General features: G+C 31.6%; 4 protein-coding genes across 8 annotated transcripts; 3 read left to right on the plus strand and 1 right to left on the minus strand.

Annotated features, from left to right (window-relative positions):
* The first annotated feature begins 41 nt into the window (after positions 1-41).
* LOC112904297 (signal peptidase complex subunit 3-like) lies at positions 42-532 on the plus strand. The gene is made up of 2 exons (XM_025973948.1): positions 42-321; positions 379-532. Exons 1-2 carry the CDS (start codon positions 179-181, stop codon positions 530-532), a joined length of 297 nt encoding a protein of 98 aa, XP_025829733.1. The 5' UTR covers positions 42-178.
* On the plus strand, positions 523-7472 carry LOC108740237 (transcription factor SPT20 homolog). Of its 5 annotated transcripts, XM_025973954.1 has the most exons (11): positions 523-801; positions 1028-1146; positions 1202-1366; positions 1588-1962; positions 2245-3057; positions 3197-3376; positions 3836-3950; positions 4039-4634; positions 4692-5139; positions 5275-5493; positions 5701-7472. In XM_025973954.1, the coding sequence occupies exons 2-11, from the start codon at positions 1111-1113 to the stop codon at positions 5883-5885; spliced, it is 3132 nt and encodes a 1043-aa protein (XP_025829739.1). In that variant the 5' UTR covers positions 523-801; positions 1028-1110; the 3' UTR covers positions 5886-7472. The 5 variants fall into 5 exon arrangements, with proteins under 5 accessions (XP_025829739.1, XP_025829737.1, XP_025829736.1 ...); XM_025973952.1 differs by having other exon boundaries at positions 909-1146; positions 4039-5139; XM_025973951.1 differs by having other exon boundaries at positions 4039-5139.
* Positions 7473-9941: 2469 nt separating this feature from the next.
* LOC108740175 (exosome complex component RRP43-like) lies at positions 9942-10620 on the minus strand. The gene is made up of 3 exons (XM_025973949.1): positions 10534-10620; positions 10304-10478; positions 9942-10247 (listed from the first exon to the last, which is right to left on the minus strand). Exons 1-3 carry the CDS (start codon positions 10548-10550, stop codon positions 9942-9944), a joined length of 498 nt encoding a protein of 165 aa, XP_025829734.1. The 5' UTR covers positions 10551-10620.
* Positions 10621-10887: 267 nt separating this feature from the next.
* LOC108740198 (cyclin-A2) lies at positions 10888-14425 on the plus strand. The gene is made up of 5 exons (XM_018474427.2): positions 10888-11493; positions 12063-12650; positions 13039-13262; positions 13324-13528; positions 13655-14425. Exons 1-5 carry the CDS (start codon positions 11344-11346, stop codon positions 13949-13951), a joined length of 1464 nt encoding a protein of 487 aa, XP_018329929.1. The 5' UTR covers positions 10888-11343; the 3' UTR covers positions 13952-14425.
* The last annotated feature ends 154 nt before the right edge of the window (positions 14426-14579 follow it).

A 14579-nucleotide genomic window follows, 5' to 3' on the forward strand; every position in this document is an offset into this window, starting at 1 on the left:
TTATAATTTTGTGGTTTTTGGTCTATTGATCATCTATGGTTTATCATTTACATGACGTGTATGTCACAGATATCAACAACAGACGTCAGAAATATTTGAGTTTCATACATTAATATTTAAAAACTATTTAATAAGATAATAAGCTGCTCGTATTTATTCTAAATTATACTTGTTGAAAATGCATTCTGTTCTTCAGCGCGGAAATGCAATAGTGGCGTATACCATAAGTGTTTTAGCATTTTTAACATTTACTTGTTTTGCATCCACGTTTTTCTTAGATTACAGAACAAACGCTCATATTAATACGGTAAAAGTAGTTGTGTAAGAATTTAAATTCAATGCTTAAAAATAATGCTAATCGTTGTTAATTAATTTCAGGAAAAACGTCCCAGACTATAGTGCTTCTCGACTTAAAAATGATCTAGGATTTCTAACATTCGATCTTCAAACTAATTTAACTGATATTTTTAATTGGAATGTAAAACAGCTGTTTCTGTACCTGACTGCAGAATATGNCCCAGTATGTTTGTAAACTGGGTTTTTCTATTTTTTTGCCAAAAGTCAAAAATACAGACTTAAACTAGTCTTTACATTTACAATTTTTAGTTTTTTCTTCAATCACGTTGCGTAAGTTTTAAATATTTATTATACTGGGGAGATACAGAAATTTTTCAACTGACTGAGGGGTTAGGTTTCCCTTGCGGTTTACATCGTTATGATTTTCCACTGTACTATTTTAAAAAATATAAGAAAAATGTGAACTAGTATTAATAAATTCTACTCGATTATGATATTTAAAAGGTAAGTTTTGTTTTATTTTGCTACTTGGGAAACAAGTAAGAGACTTTCATAAAAAAATGTAGAATAGTAACCTACTTGTCAAATTTATTTAAATGTTTATTTTTTAGTCAATATTAGCTAAAATCGTCAATTTTTGGTAACAGCTTTTGTCACATAAATACTGCCCTACCCAAAAAAAAAAATTAAAAAGTATTTTCGTCTGAATTTAATGAAGTACTTTCTTCAGGGTTTGCAAGACTTGTCCATGTAGATTTCCAAATGTGAGACAATATGTGATGAACTGAATGTGGTTTTTGACATACATTAACGATGCAAAGCCTGGAGGCTGCATGCGAGGAGGGAGAAGTATACTTTTTTTTATATATTGTTAGAGAAGAAATTTATACATGGTTTGTTACAGCGACCAATTAAAAAAGCAAAACTGAATCAGACCTCCTTGCTTTTGCCTAGGCATCAAGAAAATAACCTATTAGAGAATGCCTTTAACAAACAGTTCTGCATTCATTCCAGATTGCAAGAGCTTTATAACGTAGAAAGTGCTAAAAATCCTGACCAAATAAGTGAGGTATGTCATACTTTTAATAATCTAATTGATCTGTTTCTCCTATTTTATTTGTTTTTGTAACACTGAAGTTACAAATTACAAGTACTATTGATTATTCATATCACAGAATATAAAATAAAAAAATGTTAATATCAGTTTGATTTTTTATGTAATGATTATGAAATTCATGAAAATATAGTAATATATAATGTTTATAATATTAAATTTTACATTATCTTTAGGGATTAAAATACAATTCTTACCTATTGGAGAAGCTTGTAGAACAAGAAAGACTGAACACATTAGTAGTGAATTTATATCCTGGTAATAAGGGCTATTCTTTGGCCTTTCCAAGTAGCCCTCATTCAGAAATGGGTTGTGACTTTGAAGAACCCACCATGTTGGAAACTTTGAAATGGCCATATGAAGAAAATGAATTATTGCGTTACATTGACAACGAGGAGCTGCCTGCTTTCTTTATAGATGTTTTAGAGCCAGACTTTAATTTCTTGTTTTATAGTGGGTGCATTATTGCAGAAGTAAGAGACTATAGGCGAGCTTATCCTCATTTTAAAAAATGTGATATACATCATGTACTTCTTAAGCCTACTTTGCAGGTGAGTATCTTTTGAGATATATATGTAATTTAGACATTGTTTTCAGATTCGACTTTAATAAAGCATAGAATTTTAATTTTATTTTGTGTAGTTATTTGATTTTAGTCACTTATAAAACATTTTTTTTGTTATTCATCAAACGTGGTTTGCTACTTGAAACTTAATAGCAAACATAAATAGACATACTGCCTGTAATAGCAATGTAATTCTGTCTTTAAAAGATTTCGTTTAATTTATTTTATTTTATGTTAATATTTTAGTAAAATGATGAACTTTTTTCAGAGTATATTAGCTGATATTAATTTAATAATGGAACAACACGTCGACTGGGGAAGCGAAGAGAAGTTGCATTTGGAGAGTCAAATTCTCTTAGCAACAAATCCGTCACTGTGTGTGGAATCGAATCCGGCAGTGGCTTCAATTCAAGCTAAAGTGAACCACTGTCGTCAACTCTTGAACACGCACAGACTTCGTCGGACTGCTCGTAAATTCTCCCAAGACACAGTGAACAGGAAAAGGAAACTAGATCAGTTTACCCATCGTCCTGGTCTTGAACTTTTTAATTACATTACCCGACTTCGCGCCAAGTCAAAGAATGCCCTTGTTGCATCGAAACATCTCGCGAAGAAAATGCCTGAAGATACGTTCAAACCCATACCGGTGCCCTCGTTGAGCGCACCGAACATAGCACCACCATCCCAAGGCGTTCACATTAACGAATTCAAGGCATACCAACGACCGAAGGAGACCAGCGACTGTTCTCCTCAGCTGATCGAAGAATATGTCCTGGAGACTGACATGCCCTCAAAAGAAAAGGGGAAATCGCGAGTTTATCACATTAAATTATCAATACTTCAACGGCCTTCAAATTCGGAATATTTGGGCGAATTATACTTGGATAGAGATCATAAAAAAGATGAAAGAAACGGCGTGGCCTGTCGCTTTTCATTGGGTTCCAGGGCACATGCTAACCGTTACATACAACAATTTACCGAAATATTTACTGAAGGAGGTCGAAAATCTGTTAGGATCAAATATGGACTCAGCCCCGGACTGAAAGAAAGAGTCGCTCTCGTGCAAGCGCAAGCGGCACAGGTAAATATCATTTATACTTACATTAATATATCATTTTATTTGATTTAAAACTATAGGGCTGCTTTTATTTCGTTGTTAGTTACAAATTATAAACAGTATTATTTATTGGTAACGTATATATATTGATAATATTTTTTAGTTACAAGCGGCTCAGCAGGCAGCTCAGGTTAATTTGGCGCAACAGCATTTAGCCCAACTAAATCAAAATTTGCAGAACAACACATGTCCAATGCCCTTGGTTAATGGTACAGTTACATCAGGGATTACATTATTACAGCAAACCCCAACAGTTCACAATGCTTCTAGTGTTTCACTGCTTGTAAGTTACTTTTAAATGATTAATTGTAGTTTTACATATTTAGAAAGATGAACAAATTCAACTACATTATTTTTGATGCATATAGGTCAAATTATTTTTAATTCAGTAAAACAAATAAAGGTAATTGCTTAATCGTAAGTATGGTACCATATTTAGTGTATATAATGTTTATGGTTTGCTTCGGTAGATTATTACGGTTGAATCTTTTTGATTACTTTTTTTACTATAAAATAAATTATTAATTGATCTTAAGCAGATTTGAATCTTTTTGAAAATAACAATGTATAATGCTGATAAAAATTGCTAATGTTAATGTGGACGTTAAACGTAGAATTTCATATTTATAACAGCAGTAAATATACAATTTTTATTGGTGAAATTGCCAAAAGTTTACTAAATAATAATTGTATACTATTTACTTTGTAACAGTTACTTTTTATTCATATTTATTTTACACAGCATTCTCAAATGCAGCCTAGCCAAAGCAAACAACAGCTTACCAGCCAAGAAGCCGAAATTAATGCTTTAGCTACGAAACTTATGAATTCTGCACAACAGTATCAAGAAGCTTCAGGTAACTATTTTGCAACTGTATTTGTGATTCTTCTTATATACTTTAAGTAAATTAACTTTACTAAATAATTGTTTGTTGTCATTTTTAGCGAACGCCAAACAGCAAAAACTAGCCATGAGCGGTAGTACTAGCAGCAATGCAGCAATTATAAACTTATTGAACAGTTCCCCTGCTAGTAATGTGAATAGTGATGCAAGTGCAGCGGTAGTAAACGCGATAAACAGTGGACCTATATTACCTCAACAAGTACAGACTATAAATCAGAAACTCATCGGACGAAAAATGACGCTTTCAAGTTTGCCTAATGCGCGTGTTTTAAATCATACGAACCTGATTGCGGTAAACAATAGTAGAATGAGTCTCTCCGATTTGAACACGTCGGTACCGTCTTCAAGCGCGATAAACTTCGGCCAGACGGTGCCGATTAAACAAGTTATCAGCCAGAGATCGCCGTCATCTTCATCATCTTCTTCTTCGGGGAATTCAAGTGATAAGTCGGCTTTGTCTGCTTTATTAGTTGGTACTCCTGCAGCAGATCGACCTGATATCATCAATCCTAATTCAAATTCGCTTCTACTCGAGAAATTGGCTAGCGCGTCAAAAGTAAACATGAACCTCAATCCGTCACCGTCCGCGTCGAGCATACTCAGCCCCAAAGCGACGGCTTATAGTGATTTATCAAAGGTATCAACTGTAACTCTTTCTAACGATGAAAAGGTTGCGAGATCGAAATTTTTTAAGGATTATGCAGGAGAAATATATGTTGATATGGACAAGATGTCTGATAAAACCAAGTCAAGCTTTATAAAATCATCGCCCAAGTCCAATCCTGTGATATCGCCTCTCTCCAGTCCCCCGCCTCCTTCACCCGTTGCTGCGGCAGCATCCTCGACTCAAACGCAGAATTTGAACACGATTAATGTGCAAAGTCTCAACTTAGCGTCGTTGCAAAATTTATCCGGACTTCAGAATGTACAAGTGCAACTGTCTGGTTTTTCGCAGCCTATATCGCTGTCGCTGAATGTATCTTCGGCTGCAGGCATTCAGGGTCATCCCGCCAGTATTATTGTTTCATTACCGGTAGCGACGACCGGTGGCTATGCCGGCACGTCGTCAATACCACCCCAACAAGTTACAGCTGGCACGAGCTTAGGCACACCTACCGTTGTTTTGACCAATGCGGGAACTGGTAAGTCTATTACCCTTATTTTATTAATGTGTCTGTCGTCTGCTAATATGAATAATAAATTGAATAACATTATTGTGGGGAAAACTAGGATATAACTGAAACACACTTTATTCGTATATAATACATTTCTAACAGCTCAGTTGGTCACATCGAGCATCAAACCGATTAACCAAACGAATATCAGGAACGCTACGCAAACAGGAGTGACGCTTGCACAAGGTACTCCGCAATTTCAAATTCTCACTTCGGTTCAAAGGCCGAAATTACAGCAAACGTCCAGCATTCAACAGAACGCCGCAACGAGGAACATACAGCGGACACCCTTCACGATCAAGATGACAACACCGAACACAAGTCAGTTAAGCACTCTTGGCTTTGGTTTTGAACAAGTTGATGATTAACGAAAGTCTTTTCACTAATTCACTAATTTAAATAACCAGTATGCTCTATAAAATTAAAAAAAAATCACTATTAATTAAATACTTGCTATTGAAAAGTAGATTCAAGTTTTGGTTTTTGAAATGAAAGTAACTTTTTTTGAAAATTGCTTTTAAACTGTAGCTCAAGTGACAATGACGTCCTCGCCAAATTCACTGTCAAGTCAACAATTGCAATTGGCTCTGCAAAAGCAAGCTCAGATTCAACAGTTTCAACAAATTTACAATCAACAACAGAGAAGTTCGCCAACAAACGGTGCCGGAAAAGTGCGAAGACGTTCTAACACGTCGTCCGATACACAACAATAACAGTATATCGTGACGGCTTTCCTCGTTAAATTAACTGCCGCTAAATGGTGTAAATTTAGGATTAATTGTATTTTTTTATTATTACTATTTTCATCGCAGTAGCTTGATCTCAACCGATATACTGTAATGTCTGGCACACTTGTGGCTGTTACATGAAAAAAGCTAATTCAATACTCGTTTCAGTTTTATTGTTATATTGTACCTGTAACTAGTATAGAGAAATATACAAATTGTATAAATAATTTGTGTTGCGTAGTGTGTATTCAACACTTTTAGAGGAAAAGTCACAAAGAGATACAACGTCAAAAACTACCAAGTTAAGGGACATGAGATGTTAACAGTTAGTACTTTAAAGTAGTTAATGCTTTTCATGTCTTGATTTGTGGAAATAAGTGCAATGGGAGCAGATTTATCTTCAAAATATACCGGAAACAACTTATATGCATTTATTGACGACATAGCGAGGGCGTAAAATCTTTCGCTGCGGTTATTCTTAAACTGTACTCACAGAACCGGCCCTGAACTATTGCCATAAAGCCCTAGTATCAAGCCGGCGAGAAAGCCTTAGTCCTTTTCATCGTTTTGGTGGTATTAGGTGTTTATCGCATTAATTTCATTTTTGTTGTTTGATTTTATCTCCAATTTTTTGATATTATTTACCTCAATCATATGTACAGTAAGTTGACCTGTTGTATCTCTTATGTTCAAAATTCTTAATTTTTAGTTAATTACCCTGCATAAATTAATAATTTAACTTATAATTCGAAATTAGAAGTTATTTGCCATGTTTGTGCAATATTTTTTTTACGGCAGCTCTTCGTTGGAAAGAGATTATGTATTACTTAACTATAAAGAAATTGCTCATAAGTTTCAATTTAAAAATTATTTCAGAACGCGTACAGTGCCAAAATTGTTTTCTTTGGAATCCAAAGTTTGATATAGTATATCACAAGATAATATTAATTTTCAATTTATTATTTAATTTTGAAATTTGCACTTTATTTAAAATATTACAAATTGCACATTTGTGCTTGAGACATGCAGTATTCTTATTTCATGATCATATTGGTATTCATATTTAGTAACAATAATGGCGTGTGTAAATAAAATTTAAATAACATTTTAGTTATTTATAGGTAGTATTTATTTAAAACAACATCACAAAGTGCATTATATGTATATTTTACATGAATGTAGAGTATACTTGTATGCAACGTATTAAATAAAAAAAAAGATGTACATAATGATTGTAAAAATAACAATAATTATTATGAATAATTAATTGTACGTTATTATGGACACTTGTCGATAATTTTAAACCATCTTGTGATACCACTGATTTTATTTTTCTGTAGTTTTTTTAAGTATGTATCGTGATTGTAAGAATTAGGCAATTGTTTCGAGAACAACTAGAATGAAATTTAAAGTATAGCATTTTTAATGATATTTGTGCAAGTTAGAAAAAACAGCTACTTATTTATAGAATCTTGAATTTTTATAATCCCTTATTCATTTATATCTTACAATTATTCTTTTTTCAGTAAGAAAAGTAAAAAAGAGAACGATGCAATAAAATTAAAAAAAAAATTAATACAAATATTTCTAGATATTTGTCACCATTTTTGAAGTGCTATGTTATTAATTACATTAGCAGTGGTGGTTCTTATTCTGAGTATCTTTTAATTAAATTGTTACCATGCCTTGAATTTACTTATATTTTAAAGACGTTATTTATTCACATTTATTAGTGATTACATTTACACTTAATTTGAAATTTAATAACTTTTCCTTTTTTTAAATTTTTTATATTGTTTAGCTGTACATTTTTTCTTCTTCCTGCTGTATTTTGTCTTATTAACAATTTTTTCATCTGATTTACAACCAGTTCAAAATTCGTGTGACTTTCCCCGAAGTCACGAGGGGTGGACAATATTAAGTTTTGAAATACTTCAAATAAGAACCTTCATGGCGTTATTTAAGTGTTATGTACTTAAAAGTAGAAAAAAGTCATGAATATTGATGCTCAAGATAGGTATTTAATTTAATTTACACTTTACAGCACTGCCACATTTTTTAAACAAAACAATCGTATTTGGAAATGTTAAATACAGAAAATCATTATTAAGTTAACGAATTGAATAACCTCTCTTAAATTGAATACCATTATTTTCTAGTTGCATGAGATGTTAAAATAATATCGGTCCTTGAAAAAAATAACGAACAAGCATACGTAAATAATGGTTATGGACTTTTTTCTATCGTAAGGAGTATATTATTTTTTTATATGATTTTTGCACGACGATAAATTTGAGAACCATTTATCATGTTTTCTTTAATAACAAATATTCAGAATTATTTTTAAAGAATTGCAAATGAAAAAACAAACATTTGTACATTGATAACGTTCCAAGTTGCATCGAATAACTTTTTAAATTGAAAAACACTTGTGTTCTAGAACGTGTATAAGTAATAAAAGTCTTAGCTGTTACAATTAAATATAAACTGTAGTTAATAATCAAATCGAAGTGACAAGTTCTAGATTATTTATCCATCACGTGATTTACGATATCAGCAAACTTTTTAGATGTCTACAGTTTAATAGTATAATTTTATTTCCCTATTTGAAAAATGGGTTGAAATAATAATTACGAATGGATAAAATAACTGTTTGTCTAATGGTGTGCGTATAGAAGCATGCAGATTTTATCCTATTTCAGCTCAGGGTTTACACACTGACTAATAATTTCATTGCTTTTGAAAGAAGGAATTACAAAAATTCCCTTCTTTATTAAATAATGCAGCTTCCATACGCACATTTTTTGTTATTTGTCTTCATTCAAGCTAAAAAAAACTCTTGTATTGCTGTAATGTATATATAAACAGAAACAGAAATCTGTATTATAGTAGATATATTAGCTACAATAAACGTAAAAGACTACAAAAGTTTATGTTTGTATCTTATTGTATTATTTTAAATGCGTTCGTCGTGTTTTCTCAATAAACATATATTTTTGTAATGTATACTTTATGTACAAATTTATCTGTACAATGTTTGTATAGATGGATAAGGTTTTATTATAATTTAATTTTGTATAAATGGTGTTGCGTCGTCTTGTAAGAATGTAAATTATATGCATACTTGTTATTACATTACTGTACATAAATATAACATACCTACATGTTTTAATATTATTTGGCGATTTTATTTATATCTTTGCCTGCTTTGTAGTATCAGTTTTAATGTTCTAGTTTTTTGCAATGAAAGCACACAAAACCATAAGTGACAATGCCGATAAAGCCGAACCAAAAGGAACTGTGTTGACGACAGAGATTTAATGAAACAATTGGTACGTTTTTTTTACATAAAAAAAATACAAATAAAGCCAATTTATCTTGAAGTAATGTAATAAAGTTGTTCTAAAATCTTTACTTCTTTCATTCAGTTATTTTGTACTTGTAGAAAAGACTTTCTGGTGTTGGAAATTCATAACAGAAATTAATATGCAAATTAAAAAAGTGTATTTTTTCTTATAGATAACTACACCATTCAACTTGTAGTATTCAACAGTTTTAATAAATTTTGGGATCTGTCTTTAGCTCGCTGGATACAATCAAACATCTCACTTTCACTTAATGCTGTACCACCTGGTTTATGAACTAAACATAATTCGTTACCTTTTAATACTACTGTTAATACTGTAGTAGATAATTCTTCTTCCTCCTGTGTTGGATCACTCATAATAGATCTAAGTAAAATTAATTTATTATAGTTCAAAATTCTTAATTTTTAGTTAATTACCCTGCATAAATTAATAATTTAACTTATAATTCGAAATTAGAAGTTATTTGCCATGTTTGTGCAATATTTTTTTTACGGCAGCTCTTCGTTGGAAAGAGATTANGTTAATGATATAATCATGAACAGTAGTAGGACTAAATGTCATCTATTTGCAGATGATGCAATTTTTTACGTACAGGGGGATAATGTCACAGAAGTAATTAGTACACTAAATAACGAAACGAAGAAAATTAGTAATTGGTTAAAAGTAAATAAATTTAAGTCACACCTGTTCTGAGTGCAGCCATTAAAGCTAAAACACATGCATCAATTAGTGCTCCATCATGATCTAGACATATAAGATCTGCATACAAACACCAAACTAATTTTTCCTTTGTAATGCATAACTTTTTTGTATTAATACATTCTGAATTCTCAATGATATCAGCCAATAAGCGAGTTGCTATTTGAGCTTCAACACTTGGAGGACCTGGTTTAAACTTTGAAGAGCATAAAGGTGGTAATTCTACACTGGGAATAATAAATCCCTCTTCTGGTTTGTCTGCTTTTGGTTGACATAGTTCCTAAACATACAACTTTTTATAAGGATAAATTTAAAGTAAAAGAATAATTCCTTTACCGCCTTAATTCCACACACGACTGTAGTTTGACCTATCTTTGCTATAGCTGACCCATTTGCTGTTGAAATCGAACCGCAACTGAGTACAGCAGGTCGAAAAGAATCCAAGTCTCGGCCATCAGGCCTGATATTATGTGCTAAGTAGTCTCTATAATATTTTTGTGGATGAAGAGTTCTGAAATATATTAAATATAAGTAATTATTTACAAAATTATAGTAAGATTCCATACTTATATTGTTTTGCCATTATACAAAATGTGAGGTTATCTTGCTTTTTATTAAGTTAGGTTATACCAGAGAAGACGTCTCTCTTCTCTGGTTATACTTCTTTGAATTGAACAACGGATATATTCAAATAGTCACTCACCAAACTGAACCGACATATAGAAAATGAAATGAAACGGTTTATATAAGAAACTCACCAATAACACCATAAATAAGTTTATTTTAAGATAAAGAGGGTAAGTAGAATAATGTTAAAGGCATTATAAAATATACAGATAAGGAAAAGTAAATTTTAAATTTGGCAGTTAATTAACGTTCAACGATTGACAACTACAAAACAAAGGGGGGACTTTAGTGTTTACTGTCAAGTCAGATTTATTTACGAAACATTATAAGCGCTTATTTTATGCCACTTGAGTTATAAAACTTGCTTTTTATTTATAACAAATATATTTTAATTTAAAACGTGGCATAAGTAGTTTTATCGAGTAATAGAAAGAAGCACTTTGTTTGAAAGTTGAAAAATATTTAGTGCCGTTTGTATCCGTATGACACGTGACTGTATAGTTACTGCTCATTGGTTCGTTTGACATCTGGAAGAATCAAACAAGAATCAAATACAACCGCTTCAGCTGTTCCTTCATGCGTGTAGAGTGTTACCAATGTCGAAAAGGTGTTTGGTCGGTTAAATCCGTTTAAGCATCAAGCTAAACAATTTTTAAATTACAACATTCCTTTCCAGTCATTCCTCCTTACATCTGATTAGCCTTTTTGCACCTACTTTTCCGTAATATTTTAATTTTTATTATACGATAATGGCATCCTTTCGTATCCATGAAGACCAAGAAAACCGCGTGCCGGAAATTCGTCAAAAACAAATTAATGTGATGGCTCCTACACAACTAAAAAGAACAATTTTAGGACAATTAGACAATCACATCGATAGACCACTGAAAAATAAACAGGTAAATGTACTCTAATTACGTTTTTCTTCCGTAATATTGAGACCATTTACGGTTGGATGTAACATGTTTTAGCGGTCTTTTACAGGTGATCTTGGAATTATAGCATGTTAATTATTTATTGCTTACATCCATTTATTTTAATAAGATCGAACTAGTGTTGAACAATTTATTTCCGAACATAAAACAATATTCAATTTTTTAATTTATATTGCAAAAAAGACGAAGTTTTTGATATGTGTTAATTTCTAATTTGATACCAGCTTATCAAATTTACCTTGGATAGTTTTTGTGATCTCTGTATCTCCATTTATTGAATTTGTTTCATTTTATTCTGATATTAAAGTTTTTAAAGTGAGTTTATGAAAAACTTTATTATTTATAAAAGCTGGGTATAAGAAGCCCAATAAATGTCTGTTGAAACTCAGCAAGTAAGTTTATTTAAATAAATTGTAAAAGATGGTAAATTTTATTTTAAAATTTTAACTTGGATTTTAATTGTAAAAATAGCTTTAAAAAAGCAAGACAGACAAAAAACCTAACTGAATGTAATAGTATTCATTTATTCTTAGCCTTTGGGAATTTCTAATATCAAAGCAAATGAAAATCTCAACAAGCAGAACATTCAAAAACTTCCTCCACCTGTAGTTCCTGTAGCTCAGTTTGAAGCTTTTAAAGTTGGAGAAGATAGTAAGGAAAATGATTTGGAAAAGAAATTGGAAGAATGTCAACGAAGACGTAAAAATCGGGACCCTTATGCTGAAATTTATAAGGGAACAGCTGAAGATAAGTTCATTACGAAGAAAGAATGGCTAGAAATGGAAGCAAAAAGAAAACAAGAACTAGAACAGAAGAGGCAGTTGCAAATTGAAGCTATTAGAAAACAAAAAGAAGCAGATGCTCAAAGTAGGAAGGAAGAGGAAGAAGAAAAACTGAAAGCTCTACATGCATTAAAAGTTGCATCTGACAAAAATTTGAAGTCACCAATAATCGAGAGTATTGATGCTGGTTCTCCTATGAGTATAGAAAAGTCATTAACAGATGATCTGCAGAATGAAAACAAGTTGAACAGAGAGATTATAGCTAAAACTTCGAGAGATCTCTTTTTCGAGATGCCTCAATATCGCACGGACATTTATTTATACCTGCGAGAACATGAGGTAAACTTCTTAATATTTATAATCATTAATTGGAAGGTATTATGTACTATAATAGAAGTTCTATATGCGAAGTCAATCTATAAAATTGGGCATTTTTAAATATAACTAATTAACTAAGAAAAGAACGCTGGTTAACTAAATTTGTAGTATCAATGTTGTTAAAAATTTGCTAATTAATCTACATTTAATATCTTGTAGGGCTTATTTTATAGGAAAAAACAGATAGAATAGTAAATTAAGTCCTAAATTTTACAAAACAGTATATCATCTTATGATGAGTAAAAGTAATTTTGTAACTACATATATTCTATTTCTTTTTGTTAAATAATTTTTGTAATTATTTAAACCTGAAATATTAGCTGAATATGTTAATTTTTCGTTTTATTAGTTGCGTAATAGACCCAAACCGGGATATATGCGAAAACAGCCGGATATTACCTACAACATGCGTGCAATCTTGGTCGATTGGCTTGTTGAAGTAGCCGAAGAGTATCGTCTGCAAACTGAAACGTTGTATCTTGCCGTAAATTTCATCGACCGTTTTTTGAGCTACATGTCCGTTGTTAGGACCAAATTACAACTAGTGGGAACTGCTGCCATGTTCATTGCCGCGTAAGTTTTATAAAAAAAAATAGTGGGTTATTTTTCCTGTATTCCATATTGCATGTTACAGAAAATATGAGGAAATTATTCCTCCAGATGTAGGAGAATTTGTCTACATAACTGATGACACCTACAACAAGAAGCAGGTCATACGTATGGAACATCTCATACTTAAAGTACTTTCTTTCGACTTGTCTGTACCTACTCCACTTACTTTTATTACTGCCATTTGCATTTCCAATCAGTTGTCTAAGAAAGTCATGTATCTTGCTATGGTGAGTTTATTATTTGTTTAATTGTCCTATATGAAAGGAGTTACATACACAAATATCAAAATATAATTTTATAAATAATAGGAAATATACAGTCGAGTACATACTATAATGCAACCTGTCTTTTAGTATTTGAGTGAACTATCGATGCTAGAAGCCGATCCATATCTGGAAAATTTACCATCGGTGATAGCAGCTTCGGCCGTTGCTCTTGCACGTCATAATTTGGAGATGGACCCTTGGACGAAAGAACTAAGCACAAATACTGGTTTTCAGTTGACTGACCTCAAAAAAACCATTGATTTCTTACAAGAAATGTTTGTAAAAGCTCCAAGTTTGCTCCAGCAAGGCATTCAGGAAAAGTACAAAAGTAGTAAATATATGCACGTATCTTCGTTGTCTCCTAGGGAACCCTTATCTTTCTAACACCTGTAAATAGTGAAAAAAGGGACGGACATTTGAACTGTGTTAGAAATATTTCAGACGTTTTGGGCCATAAATGTGCCTTAAGATAAAGGTGGTCATTTTTTATACAAGTTTTATACTTCGTTGTTATTAATGCATGCTAAGAATATTCGATATTTTTATAAGTAATCTCGTTTATAAGGAATTTTTAAATAAACAGCCGTAAGCTGAAGACAAAAACAGTAAGAAAATACCCGAAAACAGTAATAGCGTTTTAAATTTTTCATAAACGGGTGTTAAAGAATAATTTTGTTTTATTTTTCATTTTAACAATTCTGTGTTTTTATTTTTTATGCGTTGAATCGCTAACATTAGACGATAAGCAAAATGAGGAACATTACTACATAAGGGTTTCTTTGCATTTTAATATATTGAAAGAATTTATCTTCATACTTGTCTTTTAAAAAAAATAAACGCTTAAATAAGTTAATGGAATCAGTGAGCGTTTGTTGTTATTATTTTAAAAAAGAGAAGCGTTGCATGTAAGACCATTTGCAACAGTGAGTGGTAATTTTGAAGTCTAATACTTTAAAAAATGGTTACTATGTAAAAGTAATGTTGAGTTAATTAACGTGAACTTTTTGGGAAT

Source organism: Agrilus planipennis, unplaced genomic scaffold (genome assembly GCF_000699045.2).
Source record: "Agrilus planipennis isolate EAB-ADULT unplaced genomic scaffold, Apla_2.0 scaffold158, whole genome shotgun sequence".
Taxonomy (NCBI): Eukaryota; Metazoa; Arthropoda; class Insecta; order Coleoptera; family Buprestidae; genus Agrilus; species Agrilus planipennis.

Excerpts from the sequence above, each read along its gene's own strand:
- LOC108740175 (XM_025973949.1), bottom strand. Across the intron at positions 10,248-10,303 it reads TCGTGTGTGGAATTAAGGCG|GAACTATGTCAACCAAAAGC; the intron begins GTAAAGGAATTA and ends TTGTATGTTTAG.
- LOC108740198 (XM_018474427.2), top strand. The coding sequence starts at position 11,344 with ATGGCATCCTTTCGTATCCATGAAGACCAAGAAAACCGCGTGCCGGAA. Across the intron at positions 11,494-12,062 it reads GACCACTGAAAAATAAACAG|CCTTTGGGAATTTCTAATAT; the intron begins GTAAATGTACTC and ends ATTTATTCTTAG. Across the intron at positions 13,529-13,654 it reads AAGTCATGTATCTTGCTATG|TATTTGAGTGAACTATCGAT; the intron begins GTGAGTTTATTA and ends CCTGTCTTTTAG.
- LOC108740237 (XM_025973952.1), top strand. The coding sequence starts at position 1,111 with ATGCAAAGCCTGGAGGCTGCATGCGAGGAGGGAGAA. Across the intron at positions 1,367-1,587 it reads ATCCTGACCAAATAAGTGAG|GGATTAAAATACAATTCTTA; the intron begins GTATGTCATACT and ends CATTATCTTTAG. Across the intron at positions 5,494-5,700 it reads GATGACAACACCGAACACAA|CTCAAGTGACAATGACGTCC; the intron begins GTCAGTTAAGCA and ends TTTAAACTGTAG.